General features: G+C 36.6%; 1 protein-coding gene and 1 pseudogene across 24 annotated transcripts in view; both read right to left on the reverse strand.

The window, feature by feature from the left end:
* Positions 1 to 16,274, reverse strand: part of Ccdc171 (coiled-coil domain containing 171) — a 416,292-nt gene that overhangs the window by 382,731 nt on the left and 17,287 nt on the right. For 23 of the 24 annotated variants that reach the window (XR_012440431.1, XM_074051809.1, XM_074051790.1 and 20 more), the window contains 3 exons: positions 11,244 to 11,379; positions 8,091 to 8,265; positions 1,822 to 2,012 (listed from right to left, as the gene is read on the reverse strand). Coding sequence is in view for 22 of the 24 variants with exons in the window: in XM_074051809.1 (XP_073907910.1) it covers positions 1,822 to 2,012; positions 8,091 to 8,265; positions 11,244 to 11,379 (502 nt within the window). In the remaining 2 variants the exon portion in view is untranslated. Of the gene's footprint in view, positions 1 to 1,821; positions 2,013 to 8,090; positions 8,266 to 11,243; positions 11,380 to 16,274 lie in introns of those variants that run through there. The other variant, XM_074051799.1, reaches the window with a different exon arrangement.
* Positions 2,856 to 8,081, reverse strand: LOC141415426 (large ribosomal subunit protein uL6 pseudogene; annotated as a pseudogene).

The raw sequence follows: 16,274 nt of genomic DNA on the forward strand, positions 1-16,274 counted from the left end.
ACTAATGGAAAGGTATCACAACAGCCTTGAGGCCTTTTCCCCCTAAGGATTAAATAGTGACTGCTATGCAACTCCCAAAGGATCTCACTGCAGAACAATTTGAAGCCCACAGCCTAAACTCAAAGCAGTTTTCCTAAACAGCTGTCAAGATCCTATCAAGCTCTTACATCATGAAATGCAGGCTGATTTGTTGTAAAGAACACTGCCAACCATCACCCTTCTTCTTTCCTCCTAGCTCCACTGCATTTGATTTGGGCAAAATTACACATGCCACCCAAGGACAGTAATACAAGCCACCACCTAGACATCAGTAATTCAAACACTAATGGAGCCCTTGAGGAGCCCAGGCACTGTTCCGGGATACAGGAATACAGTGACAAACAAGAGAGACAAAACTACAATTACTGATGGAAGAAAATCAAAAGTAGATCTGCTGACAATGTCTGGAAACCCTTGTGCTGAAACTTTCACATTTACTAAATGTTCTTATAAAATCATCGTTTACTGAAGATACATTTCCAGAATTCAGAGAAACCATTTACACCAGAAATGGTATTTACCTACACCAGAGGTAAATACAGAGTTTGGTTTTTTTAAAATTTAAACTGTTAATTCAAGCCAGGTGCAGGTGCAGTGGCTCAACCCTATAATACTAGTTACTCAGGAGGCAGAGATTGGGAGGATCACAATTCAAGGTCAGTCTAGGAATGGTGGCACACACCAGCTATGTGAGGAAGCACAAATAGGAAGATCACAGCTCAGGCCAGCCCAAACATAAAACAAGACCTATCAGAAAAATAACCAGTACAAGAAAAAAAAGGTAGTAGGGGAGCTGGTGGAGTCCACTGCTCAAGTACTAGACTGCCTACCTTGAAAGTGCAAGGCCTTGAGTTCAACCCCCAATACTGCCAAAAACATAAATAAATATAATTGAAAAAAATAAACTGTTACTTTAAAAATATAACATAGACAATTCAAAATCTACTTCCTTTTTTTTTTTTTGCAGTTCTGGGCTTGAACTCAGGTCCTTCACCTTGAGCCACTCCACCAGTCCTATTTTTTTTTCTTTTTTTGTGAAAGGTTTTCCGAGATAGGGTCTCATAACTATTAGCCCAGGCTGGCTTTGAACCTCGATCTTGCTGATCTCTGCCTCCTGAGTAGCTAGGATTACAGGCATGAGCCACTAGTACCCAGCTCAAAATCTACTTTCTAAGTGGCTGGCAACCTCAACCCTCAACCTCACTTATATTTTAGGAAGCAAAAAAAGAACAAAAATATAGGGCTAAATAGCTCACAATAATTTTAGTAAAATTTTAATATTTTACATTTCAGAAGCCTTTGTAGTACTATACTCTACATAGGTAACATACTAATATATTTCGATATTAACTATATATTCAAACCAAAATCTAGGGCCCACATTTCTAAAATTATGAATTTTCATGCTGTTAGACCAAAAAGCTATAGATTCATGTCTTTTTTTTAACAATACACCCACTTAAGTGTTGTGGTTTTTGTCTTGGTTTTTGCCATGCTAGCAATCCAATCCAGTCAAGCATAGTAGGCAAGAGCTCTACCACTGAGCTACATCCCTAACTCTGTTTTCTTTTTAATCCTGATCAGAGATCTCAAACTGCTTTTTGCAAATAAACAGTATACATTTGAATATACTTCTTAATCATACTACAAAAGAAACCTGTAAAAATGCCACTATGAAGGAAAGAAGAGAGGGAAGAAAGAAGGAAACCCAACTTCAAGTAATATACAATATATCTCAGTGAATATTACATATAGAAAATTTCTTTTATAAAAATATTTTACCTGTAGAGTTTTTTCTAGTCTGCTTTTTTCCTTCATAAGCAAATCATATTGTCGATTACAATTTTGAATTATATTGTCTCTTTCCTCCAAATCATGTTCAAATCTTCTGCATTCCTCTTTCCATTTCTGCTGGGAAGTCTGAAATGCTTTCTCAATCTCATTTGCCTTTCCTTGAAGCTCTGAATTCTGAGCTATTAAAAATGTAATAGAAAAACTATTTATTAGCATGAGTCAAGTCTTAGGAGTCTAAAAACCTAAGCCTTGAACTGATTTCATTTACAGCACAACCTTCAGAGAAAATTCTTTAAAAAACTCACTGCCCTTAAACCAATCTATTTTATAATTCTCACACTCTTTGTCTCCCTAGACAAAGATGAATTCTGCTATGAAATAAGTGTGGTATATTCTTGAAGCTATACCCATGTTTAGGTGCACCTCTAGCACCAGTTGCAGTTCTATTTTTTCTCTTATTCAAGAAAACAAGTCAAATGCTTTAAAAAAAAAATTTAAAAAAAGATCATGCTTAAAAAAAAAATCATGACACACAGGGCTACTTTTCTAAAAGACTCAACAGATTATAAATTTTAATATTTGACTACTGGAAACAAATTTGACACACCTAACACATGAGACTATCATAAAACTTAAGGTGGAAACCAATGCTCTTGCACTTAGAATTGTAGCTATTTACTCACCCAAACTGAGGCATTACTCACCTCTCACCCTACTACCTCAACAATAACCAATACCTCTCAGCACACTTTTCTACTGCTTCTCTGCTTCAGCATCTAGAAAAGAAGGAAAGGCTCCCAGGTCTGACTCTATCACCTACCTCCTGATTAAACCTCTATGATTCTCTTACCCTCAATGGGGATTAAAACACCTCCTTAAGTTATTATGAAGATAAAATGGAAAAAATAGGCACACTTATCAAACAAAAAAGTGTCAATTATGTTAATAATATGATTTTTAAATTATATTTGTTTTGAATACACTCAAAAGATTAAAAATTCAGAGTTTATAAAAGCTACAAAAGAGTATGAGGCAGTCTTCCCAATACATTGTCTAGCATGCAGTGTTTCAGGTAAGGAGTTTGAGGCCATTTTGATACCTGATCCTTTGCATTTGGCCTATTTTGCTTCTCTTTTCTTTTTGAAAGCCTTAAAATCTTCTGTCACTATATTTCTGAAATTTTCTACCACTAGACCTTCAAGTGGGTTTCTCTCCTTCCATAGTGGTGAACATTCAATGGGCCCTCCTTTCAATCCGGCAGCTCATATCCTTTAGTTCTGAGGTATTATCTTGAGTAACTTCACTGATGATTATCTCTGTTTTCTCTCTTACCACTTTCTTTCACTATTTCCTATTGTTCAGACTGGTCCTCAAATTTTCTTGCTTCTTCTCTCCTATTTTTCCACCTTTGCTTTTCCACACTTATATCTGGGATATTTCTTCCATCTTCATCCTCAATGCTTCTAATAACATTTTTCATTTCTTCTTTCATATCTTTTAATTTCTAAAGCTCTCTTTTTTGTAGCATCTTGTTCTTGCCTTTATGGAATATATCTCTGTCAGCTCTGAGGATATTAATGCTACTTATTTGTTAAATTTTCTTTTCCCTACAGAATTTCTATTCTTCCAAGTTGATTTTCTTCTCTCCATTCTAAAGATGTTCCTCAAATATCATCTAATTCTTGGTTGCCTATTCAATTAAGAGTAAGGAACTATAAGTATAATATACTTTATAAACTAATATATCCACCACCTAGATTCTGAGCTGGAAAATGTAAGTTGACAACTGGTCATCACTAGAGGAGGATGTGGCTGAGCCATCTACTGAAAAACCCTAACATCCATTTGACTAGATTTTTCTTTTGGCTTGGTCAGGTGACCTATAGAAAAGTCTAAGTTCACACACAGAGTATAGCTATTTGGATAATAGCTTTTGGAGTATCCAGCAGAAAAAGAAACTAGAAGAAATGGCTCCTCAATATTCGGCACTGAGGATGCTATCTTTCTATTATAGCCATTTGAAAGCCTCTCTATTTTACCATGTCCAGACCTTCACCTCTCAACTTCTACTAGGAAGTAGAAGCAATTCCAGATGGCATGATCTTGGGAAGGAGATCTAAGGATCTGCTTTCAAACAGCTTTTGTCTAACCTTCCTTGGTTTCCCTCCTACTGTTACTCCCCTTCCTAATTACAAAGGTAACTGTTGCTTTCAGTCCATGACTCTTTTGAGTATCTAAGAAGTGTGGGCCGGCCAGCTTTCTCCACTCTTGGTTCAGGATTCTGATGTATGAAGTACATCAAACCACTTATTCCTCATTCATTTACTTTCTAGCTTTCAAATTTTTCTCTCTTGTCACATCTTCTATTCTCTCAATTGTTCTGGGATGGTTTTTTAATATTCCACTGTACCCTCAACATTTTACTATGAAAAAAATTCAAAAATACCAAGAGTTAAAAATATTACACAATGAACATCATTGCAAACACAACCTAAACTCTGATTGTTAACATTTTGCTGCATTTTCTTTATCATTCATTCATGTGTCGTGCATTAATTAATCCATCATCAGTCCGTTACATCAGTCCAAATATAATTCTTCATATATTTCTAGGCAAGAAGCAAACATCAGTACATTATACTCCTAAATAATTCAACATGTTTGTCATTAACTAGAATGCAACATAGTTTTACTTTTTTTTAAAGTTTACATGTAGTGAAATGCACAAAAAGATCTTACAGATGCATACACTCATGTAACTTAAATCCCCTTAGCCCAAAAAGTTTTCTTATATTCTTTCCCAGTCAACCACCGTAGGCAACTTACTCCATAGGAACTATTCAGATTTTTTTCACCAGTTAGTTTTTCCCATCCTAGAACTTGATGTAAGAGGAATCAGATAATATGTTCTCATGTATGTAAGATTTCTTTCACTCAGCATAATGTTTTTAGATTCATTCATCTTATTGCATGTACTACTAGTTGGTCACTTTTTAATGCAGAGTAGTATTTCATTGTATAAATACCTTATAAATTGTTTCTCATACTCTTGATAATGTGCTTTTTTTTCTAATTTTTGGCTACTATGAATGAAGCCACTATAAAATTTTTATAGTATAGAAGAAGTCTTTCTTATTGGGCAATACTAAGGAGTAAAACCCTGGATCACTGGATAAATGCATGGGTTTTTGCTTGTTTTTTTAATTGCCAGGCTCTTTTCCAAAGTGGTTGTACTGTTTTACCCTCACCTAAGAAAGCATCAGAGCTCCAGTTGCTCTACATCTTCAGCAACATTTGATACTGACAGTCTTTTTAATTAGAGCCATCAGGTAGGTATGCAGCAATAATCATTGTAATTTTAATTTGCAATTACTTGATAAGCAAGGTTAAGCATTTTTCAAAAAAAAAGAAAAGGTTGGCAGAGTGGTTCAAGTGGTGGAGTGCCTGCCTAGTAAGCATGAGGCCCCGAGTTCAAACCCAGTACTACCAAAAAATTAAATTAAATTTAAAAAGGAGACAAGGAGAATCTCAGAAGCAAGAAAGTCTCTCTGGCCTTTTCCTGCCTTCCTGGCTCTCACCCTAATGACATAAAACTTAGAAATGTGACTCTGTGACCTACTGCCCCTAAAAGTAGATCATAAGACCCTCATGTGACTGGTTCTTACCTTACAACCAGAGGAAAGGAATGCTGCAGAACAAATGGGCCTTGCTGGGGTCCCCGCACCCCGCAGTTTGTTACACTAAATCATACCCTTTTGATCCAATCACGTTTCTCTACACTATCTACTTCTTTCATCAAACTTAGCATAAAAATGGTTTTCCCTGGATCTTTGGGTCTTCATTTCTGAAGGCACCTATGTTATATAAAACTCTGTTAAATAAATTTGCCATGTTTTTCTCTTATTAAGGATATTAGCCATAAACCTTGCAATGAGTGAAGAAAAGATATTAGTTTTTCTCCCCTACATATTCAAAAATACTTCCAACCAATGTCAATTATCAAAGATAACTAGCCAAAAGTTAGGATCTTAACCTCTTCAATAATTGTAACTTAACTCTAGTTCAGCCTTATACAGAAAACAAAACACTTTCATTTTCTCATTTCATCCTTAAAACCTACATTCAAATACCACTAAGGAAATGGCAGAACTAAGACCTAAATCTAAATCTTCTGAATTCACATTCAGTGTTCTCTTAATTAAAACTGTTGTGTATAAGAACAGTCACAGCAATGTTGTTTTTTTTGTTTGCTTGCTTGCTTGTTTTGAGACAGAATCTCACTATGTTATGTAGGCTGGCCTGGAACTCATGCTCCTCCTGCCTACACCTGCCTAGTAACATTATTAATAACCAAAAACTTCACTCTACTATCCAAATGCTCATCAATAGTAAAAAGATAAATGTAAGTGGGGTATGTTTATACAATATAACACTAAACATCAATACCAAGCTTATACAACAATATGGATGAATCTGACAAACACAATGTTGAGGAAAAAAAACCAGATACAAAAGAATATACACTAGATTATTCCATTCACATAAAATACATAAAAAGGGCAAAATTAATCATGCTATTAAAAAGTAGGAAAGTAATTATCCAAATAAAAGGCCCTTGGTAGTTTTCTATTCTATGATCTAGGTGCTTACTCTTAGTAAGCACCTAGATCATAGAATATATAGTTATCTAGGTGAATTTCTTCATATATTTATTCATAATTAAACACAAAAGCTTATTTAACTTTAAGTGCTATATACAATAGACAGCTTTTCTTTTCTGTTGACTCCTCAATCTGTTTATTTGCCAAGTAGCTGGAGAAGATTAGGTTCCAAATCAATAGAAGTCTTTTATTGCATCATTAAAATATCATATACTGGTATGATAATTTTGAATCGTGTTTCTATAGCTGGGTTAACTTAGATCTTATTCACCAGCCTACTGAACTGTTCCTTTTTCAGAAACATAGATACCATCCAAAAACTTTCTAATATCCTGTTTTTAACTGTTGTGGCTTGCTGAATCAAAGCAGCTGAATTTGAAACAAGTTCAGTATAATTTCTTCAAGAATTAACTCATCTTTCTGGGCTTGAGAAACCTGTCCTCATGTGAACTCTGCAGATATACTTCTCACCCAGGAAATTTCTGATTTCAACAAGAGACCCATTCTCCTGAATAATGGCATTCATGGGGAAGTGAGCATACACAGACCTCATCTTATAACAGAAGCCCAATGTAAAACCTTGATCATGTTCTGTACATAACTACAGATAGTGCAGATGGTAGACAGTTCCTTTCTGTTTCCCCCACCATTTGCCAAACAGGAGCCTCTTCTTCTTTCCCAGCACGCTGAGCTACACAATGATGTGGTTGAAGACCCTATGCAGGGTTCCCCTGGGGCCCTTCACAATCACTGTGCTACACTTCAGGGTACTGTCCACTTTCTCTGGAATGTCAACTGTCTGGTTGCTAAGGATAGTCTTCATCCTCACAGTAGATGTGGCAAAGAGCAATAATAGATAGCTTTTGAGTATTAAATCCAATGCCTTTTTCTTTTCCAAGCACCACACTTTAACCCAATGGTTCTCTTTTTGCTCTGGAGATGAGGTCTCAAGTATTATTTGCCTGGGCTAGCCCCAACTCCTCTCCTCCCAGTGTCAGTCTCATAAGTAGCTAGGATTACAGGTGTGAGCCACTAGGCTCCCGGCTCCCAATGATTCTTAAAGCTAACTAACCAACAAAGTCACCTGCAATGTTTCTTGACCATACAAATTCTCAATACAGAGATTCTGATTCAGATTATGTGTGATGGGAAGGCCTAGAACATACATTTAAAAAAAAACAAACAAAAAATTCCTTTGTGATTCTGCTGATTATTCATGGAACAAGTGTTCTAAAGTGGTTAACAGAATTTTGAAGTTCTTTTTCCATACAATGTGACAATATTTAAAAAAAAAAAAAAAAGTCTAGGGGAGGGGATGCTGCTCAGTGGTAGAGTGCTTGCTTGCCTAGCATGCAGAAGGCTCTGGGTTGAATCCTTAACACCATCAAAAAAAAAAAAAAAAAAACAGAATCTAAAGTAGAGAAAAATTCACACAATTCCAGAAGATTTTACACACACAGTTAGCAAAGTCCATTCATCAAAGGTCAGTCAATCAATCAAAACCCTACTTCTGATCCTGTGTGCATACACAACAGCAAACAATGATTTAGAATAATGCTACGCCCTAACCATGGAAAGAAATAGAAATAGTCTTACCACAGAGTTTTTCTTGGACCCTATGGGCCTCAGCTAATCTCTCTTCAGCAGCCCGTCTTCCAAGACCAGCTTCCTTTCTAGCAACAGCCAGGTCATATTCCAGACTTTGTCGCAATGCTTCTCCTTTTTCAACCTCAGACCGAAGTTTGGCAATCTGGCTTTCATAGCTTGACAGCTAAAAACAAACTTCTGAGCTCATGAACCAACATTAAAACAAGTCTCCAAGATAAAGACATCATGTACTCAAACATTTAAATTTCTTAGAGAAACTGGGTTCCATAATATTTATAAGAATTTATAAATTTGTATTTTCTGAAACACCAGAAAGAAAGCACTACCTTACCAAATGGCACTCATTAAGTATCTTATTTTAGAGATGCTACTAGAGAAAAAAAAAACTCTTACATAAACTTCTTACACAAATAGAAATCACACATTTAATCAAAAATAGTCGTGCCAAAAAAAAAATGCATGATACATAGGAAGCACTTAAAAATTCATTTTCTCCTCTAGTTCCTAAATGTAAAAGAATTTATGAAATAATAATTTACAAATATCTCCTAACAGTTAAGGAAAAAATCAGGTCTGGGGATGTTTATTTCAGATTCATTCCATCCTTCCCTGTCCATTTTCTATCCCCTCATAAGAATAAAGTGGTTAATATTTGGGCATTCTCGGTATTTACCTGTTGCTCTAGATCCCTCCCAATCCTTCTCCAGCTTTGCTCCACATCATATGAAATACATTTCCTAAGCTCCCTTGATTATTTGAGGATAGAAGAAGTGAAGAAGACAAGGTATTTCTCCCACTAGAACTACCTCAAGCAATCGTTCCATCTTCTCACACAGAAAATCATTCTGGTTAGTCCCTCCTCCCCTGGCCCTTGCACTCTCCAAACAGTTCTGACTTTTATCAACCTCGGAGAGGAAGAAGCTTCGTAATGTTGCTAACTACCTAGACTGTCACCTTAACATCCCTTGTTTGTCTTTTAGATCTTCTAATACCTATATACCAATACCCTCTTCTAATGTCCCTTTCATAAAGGACCTGGCAAGGTTTCTATTTTTGTGACAGAACACCCAAATAATATTGCTCTTAGAACCAGAAATGGTCTCAAGAGTGGTTTCTGATTTTGGGTGGCTAACCTATTTGAGCCTGAACATAATGAAGATCTCCTTACAGGGAGAAAGGGAATACTAGTGATCGGCACCATACTGTGGCATCACAATTGTTTAAATTATAATATGCAGTTGTTTAGGATGAAGTGCCATCTGAACACAGGATTTCAGGAAATGAAGTAGTGACAGTGAGTGACCATTACGACAGTACTGCTTATCATTAGACCTGAGGAGCAGCAAGGATAATCTCAGTAGACAATTTACAAAAACAAAATGATAATCTCAGGGATTTAGAAACTCAGGTCAAGACAGACAGAAAATTCAGAGAATTTTTATGATGACTTTAAAAGAATCTCTTATTTCTTACAGCCCCAGAGTAGACAAGTATAAAGACCAGACTGAAAGTCTAATTATGGGAACAGAGAATTATAAATTTAACAGTCTTAACAAGTTTCTGCTAGTAAGATGGTATCAAATGGACACTAAGTGGGAAGAAAGGACATGGGTTGAGAGCTTTTGGAATAACATAAACCTAAAGTCTATGAATCCCATAAATCTCCCCAGAGTATCCCATACCAACAAAAGTAGCCTCTTCTCCTCCTTGAGGTAACTAGTGTTCTACTGTTTAAAGATTTAGTGATGACCACACCAGCTGACTTGTGAGAGGATTTCCAAGGTCTACCTTTACCACTCAGTCACCAATTGACTCAGATTTCAATTTCTATAGGAGAAATGTACAATCTACTCCAGGAGAAAATAGCTTACATAGCAAAAGAACTGCATTCTTACTAATTTCGTATTAGCAAGAGCCTAGAGAATATGCGTGACTGATGTGGATTTAATAAACTAGCTCTAACAGTTTGCTTGGAGAGGTCATTGCAAACTGAATTCAACATTGGCCAGCAATCATTTAATAAGGTCAAAATATCAATACTTTCCTGATATCTAATATTGAGGATAAAAACTAGCCTAAGATAATATGTCCTCTAAATGGAAGGGTCAGGAATGAGTCAAGGTCTGTTTAATTTGATATTCTTCCCACCACACGAGGCTGCCTCAACTGAGCTTTAAGAATGAATAAAACCTGGTGTTGGGGATATAGCTCAGTGGTAGAGAACATGTCTAGCGTATGCTACATTTAATCACCAGAACCACCAAAGAAAAGGAAGACTTAAATAGAGAAAAAACCCAACAGAAGAGACATAAGCATATAGCCATGAATTATCTTAGATGGAAAAGAAAAATACTGTCCTTGAAAAATATTATACATATACACAAACACTAATAAGATGCAATATAATAAAAAAGAAACTAAGACAATTTATTAATTGATTCAAAATTCTATATTCAAATCTACTTCTTTTAAGAGATTGCTCTCTGGGTGCCAGTGGCACCAGCCTCTAATCCAACCTACACAGGAGACAGAAATCAGGAGGATCATGGTTCAAAGCCAGCCTGGGCAAATAGTACTTCAGACCCGTATCCTGAAAAAACTATCACAAAAAAGGGCTGGTGGAGTGACTCATGGTATAGGCCTTGAGTTCAAGCCCCAGTACCACAAGAAAAAAAAAAAGAGATTGCTCCATGATTGAGACCATAAAGAAACCTATACTGTGATTTCAAAAATGTCTAATTTAATTGTACAGGACTGCAATCCCAGCACTCTTGAGGCTGAGGCAGAAGAACAGAGTTCAAGGCCGGCCTCGGCTATGTAGCAAGACACTGTTTCAAAAAAAAAAAAAAGTCTAATTTATAAATCCTTTAGTTATCAAACATGTTCATCAATTAATATTAATGATCTGATCAAGTCAAACCCATTAATTAAAATATATGACAACATAAAAATAAATATAATTCATTAAAATTCTACTTTAACATTCCTATGTAATTCCACTACATAAAAAAATTGCTTTCTTTATTACAATTTCCTTTTAAGAACAAGAATGGTATAGGGTTAAAGATTAAACATGGGGTTTATAATATGAAATCTAAAAATTCAAACTCAAGTATTACTTAAGAGAAAAATAAGTTCTACCTCTGCGTTGTGCTTAGTTGTCATTTCTAATTTTTCTTTCTTCACTCGATGGAGTTTCTTTCTGAGATCAGTAGTACTATCTGACTCTGTTTCATTTTTAAGCATTTGTTTTACTTCTGATGAGGCATTCTTTAACCTACAAAATAAGATCATAATAAAATACAATTCTCATAAGACGTATTTTACAGCAGTTAAGATATTTCTGAGAACTTATTTTTTTCAAAAAACAGAGGGAACATTATAAGACCCTTGACTTAAAGAAATTGACAATCTAATAAAAGGTGCCCATTGCAGAAGTAAAAAGGTAAAGCAGTATATGATTGTAGTAACAAAACACTGTCCATTGAAAACCTACTACGTTGTTCAAGATTGGTATTTAAACTGTCTGATCATATCACAATCTGGATAATTTTGAAAGAGGCTGAGTTTTTTTCCTGTTTTTAAACATATTTTGCTGGGGGGGAGGTGGCCCAAACAATGTATACACATGTAAGTAAATGTAAAAATAATAAAATATTTTTTTAAACCCCAATTAATTCTCAACACATTCATCAATAAATAGTTTACATGAAAAAAAATTTTTTTAAAGTAAATATATTTTACTTGTAAATATAATACATACTACAAAAAGGAAAACTATAAATAAGAGAATACAGATTCCTGCTTTAAAATGGCATACTAAAGCACTCTACTCTTCTTGACCACCACAAAAAAATTAAAATAACAGCAAAGAGAATTTAGAAGTTTCTCCATAAAGACAAAGAGTATACAGAAGATGCGACAATAGCAATAAAATATGGTAAGCTGGAAAGCAAATTACTTAGCCAAGTAACTGATGTACCTAAGAAAGTTGTATTCAAAGCAAGCACTGGGAAAAGCAATCTAATTTACACTAGAGCCCCCAACAAGCTCAGTAACCAATAACTCTCTAGAAAATGGGGATAAGTGTAGAACAGAAAACGAAAATTGGGTGAAAATCTGACAACAAAATAAAACAATTAGATTCTCAGATCTTCTACTCCATACACCATACAACTGGCTATTTAGGCTTTCTATTGTCTTACAGAAAACTAGGGGTTTATTTCCTGAAAAGGACAAAACAGAAGGCTTTTGGATATAAAATACTGATATTGGACATAAATAGGGTAAAGATACCATCTTTTTTCTTTTTCTTTTTTTTTTTTTTGGTGAAACTGAGGTTTGAAGTTAGGGCTTTCCACTTGCAAACAGGAGTTCTACCACTTAAGTTACACATCCAGTTCATTTTGTTCTGGTTATTTTGGAGACGGGGGGTCTCATGAACTATTTGCCTGAGCTGGCCTTAAACCTTGATTCTCCCAATGTTAGCCTCCCAAGTAACTCAGATTACAGGCACGAGCCACCACACCCAGCAAGGGCTTCATTCTTGAGTAAGAAGTTACTGATGGCCAGGTGCCAGTGGCTCACACCTGTAATCCTAGCTACTCAGGAGGCAGAAATCAGGAGGATCAAGGTTCAAAGCCCACCCAGGAAAACAGTTCATGATACTCTATCCCAAAAAAAAAAATCACCATAAAGGGCTGGTGGAGTGGCTCAAGGTGTAGGCCCTGAGTTCAAGCCCCAGTACTGTAAAAAAAAAAAAAAGTTACAGATGGCTGGGAAAAAATTGTTCATGAGACCCTATCTTGAAAATACCCAACACAAAAAAGGGCTGGCAGAGTGGCTCAATTGGTAGAGTTCCTACCTAGCAATTGTGAGGCCCTGAGTTCAAGCCCCAGTACCACCAAAAACAAACAAACCAAAAAAACCCCAAAAAAGTTACAGATATTCTAGGGTTATGTCATAATAAAGGCATTGAAGTTGAAAATACTATTAAGTCAAAAGTCTATTTAGTACACCTAACCTACTGAGTATCATAGCTTAGCAACACAGTACACTACAGGATATTGGTTGTTTACCCTCATGATCATGTGGCTGAATGTGAACTACAGGTCACTACTGGTGCTCAGCATCACACTGGAGTACTGTACCACATATTGCTATCCTGTGAAATAATCAAAATTCAAAGTATGGTTTCTACTGCACGCATATCATTTTCAAAGCATCATAAATTGAACCACCCTACACACCAGGAAAATCTTACAATGAATGAGAGCCCTAGTCTTTTAATACTACTTGTCTGTCAGAACAATGGCAGCCAGGAAGAGATTGGAAGTGGCTTTCCTGGAGAATCTAACCAGTCAGGTGAAAAAGACCTAGAATGCTTGACAGCAAGGATTCTGCAGCAAAACTTAGCCAGAACACTGTATGAAGAATATCACAAACACAAAGTCTTATGCATGGAGCTTCTAGTCATTTTTAGAGTAGGTCCCTATTATTAAATATGAAGACAGCCAAGAAGAGCCTGAAGTTCATCAAACACAAAACCAAAAATAAGGTAGAAGGAAGCTCTCAGACACAGAAGACAACTTTAAAAAGAGAAAGAAAAGCCAGCCGTGGCATCTTGTGCCTATAATCCCAGCACTCAGGAGGATCACAAACTCAAGCCCAGCTTGGGCTACACAGTAAGACCCTCTCTCAAAAAAAACATGGGCTGGGTCAATCTCATTCTCACACTGGAGATGCCCCACTTCCAGTCTATTCATTTCCACATTTTGCCTGAATTCTCTTGCTGAACTCAAGGACTGAAGTGGAAAGCTATGCTGACTTTCCGGTTAACATTTTGGTGCCATAAGTGAGATCTCAGATCATTAACATCTATTTCTGCACAAGATAAGAACAGTTCTCCCCACTTATAACAAGGTTGAGGGTGTGCCTGTTCACTCTACTCTGCAAGCACTTTTCTACTGTTTGGATTCTGTTTTCTCTTCCTTACCCAATGTTATCTTCAGGCAGCTTAAAGGTTCCCTCCAGGTGCTGCATTTGCCATTCCTACTAGGTTACTAAATGCCAACTGCTTCCTTTTCCCACCAGGTGCTCACCTGGATCACTAGTCTGCTTCAGACTTTATTTTCCCATTGTGGGACCCCTTCCTCTCTCTTCCCCTATTGCTCCAATCTTTCAAATTGGACTGGGTTTCTCCATTTTAGACCACTCCCTCCAAGAAAAGCTTATTCCAAATACAGTCTTCTCTAATTAAGGAATTTCTTTTGTCACTGGCCTACTGCCCAATCTTTCCACAGGCTCCCCTTTTTGCTAGACGAAATTCCCCTGCCATAAGAGACACACTTGTAATATAGGATGGTTCCTTGAGAGGGATCACGGGGAAACAGAGATGCTGGAAGAAAAAGAGGCACAGAGGGGAGGAAAATTAGAAGGCATGCACTATACTAATTTCCTGGTCACTAGAAGTACACTTCAAAAGTGACTCCAAAGGTTTACCTAGCTCATGGGTTAGGAAGATGCTCCTCCCTCGACCTAGGCTCAAGGTTTCTATCTAGGCTCAAGACTTTGACCTATGTTCAAGGTTTTGAACTCTCCAGGGGGGATGCCCTTGCCTAGACGATGACAATTGGTTCTCTTCCTTTTTTCCAGACATAAAGAATATATCATCTATTCCTGTAGACTCATCCCTAGGATGTGTTCTTTGTAATGTGGCATAGCCAACTTACAGACTTTCAGATCAAGAAGTCTGGCCTCAAAACAGCACTTTTACTTGATCTTTTCTGCCATAATTCATCTGAATCATTCAAGGTCCCCTATGTTCAAGCCTTCAGATTCCTCTAACAGGATCCAGACCTGCAAAGATATTAGATGTATCTGGCCTCTCCAGGATATTCTAGATGATCCCCAGCTCTATTCTGTTTTACTCCACCATCCTATAGAGTTCTCTGGTCTTTCTTCCCCTTCTTTCTAGCACTGTCCATGTGATGTGGTTATTCCCATCTATCTTATAGGACTAATTTATCTGTCACTAGTCAGAAAGTAGTTCATGATCTGTTTCTATGGAAACCTCCAGGTTTAAAACTCCACAAAAGTCTAACAGATCCTCTCTTGACTCTCTGATATGTTTCCTAAAGAACTAAACTCCTTTCCTTGTCTGGACTTTGCTGTTCCACCCTCTGCCCTGAGGGAAAGCCTTTAGTTCTCACTTTTTTTCCTTTTCGTGTGATGTTAGTTAAAGTCCAGACATGTCTTCCATTTGTCTTATCTTGCTCCCCAGGCTATCCTCTACTTTGGGAAAGCCTCTTAAATTGGTTCTATCCCCTTCAGTCTCTGGAGTCCCAAAAAAAAGAAAAAAGGAAATTTCCCTTTTGTAATGTGTCTGCATTTGTTTTGTGCTTGTATGTTGTATGTAACATGACTTTATGTTCCATCTGAAAGCCCTTTGGGAAAACCTTGTGGTCTTGGGAAAATGTTGCTGACCACTGTGCATCCTCCAGTCGCCCAACTCCATAGCTGCCATCTCCTCCATGATGCTGTTAGGATGGAACCACCATTTGTCACACCTAGGAAGAATCTGTAATTAACCTCTGGCTGAAAGCTCTAAGAGTACTCTAAATTAACATAATTATTTATGTGGGTTTTTTTATACATTAATTCATCAAGTATTGGATAAAACTTCCTTTGTCCCTAAATTCCAGAAAACAACTGGCTAATTCAGCCAATTTTCAGGGTTTTTTTTTTTTTTTTCATTTTCATGAGTGCTTCAGTCTTGGCATATCTAATCTAAAATTTTTGTATATATGTGTGTATAAACATCTATAGGATGGCTAATGAAGCTAATATACAAAAATTGTTCTCACGCTAAAAAACTGGCTCTTTTTTTTTTAACATCACATATTTTATTAATCCATCTATTATTTATCTTCTGGTTTATTGAAGCAGTAAGTCAGACAATAATGTCTGTCAAAATGACTAGCCATAAAAACTCCAGCACCACATTCATCTGAAGAACACTCACAATGAAGATGATTAATTTTGCCATTTTCATCGACCTTATAGTATTTTAGGACAGCCTACTTAACCTGCTCTCTTATGCTTATTCTTCTTGAGAGTGGTGTAAGACGACTTCTTCCTTTTCCTAGTACCACCACAAAGTCTCAACACAAG

The sequence above is a fragment of the Castor canadensis genome, chromosome 13 (genome assembly GCF_047511655.1).
Source record: "Castor canadensis chromosome 13, mCasCan1.hap1v2, whole genome shotgun sequence".
Taxonomy (NCBI): domain Eukaryota; kingdom Metazoa; phylum Chordata; class Mammalia; order Rodentia; family Castoridae; genus Castor; species Castor canadensis.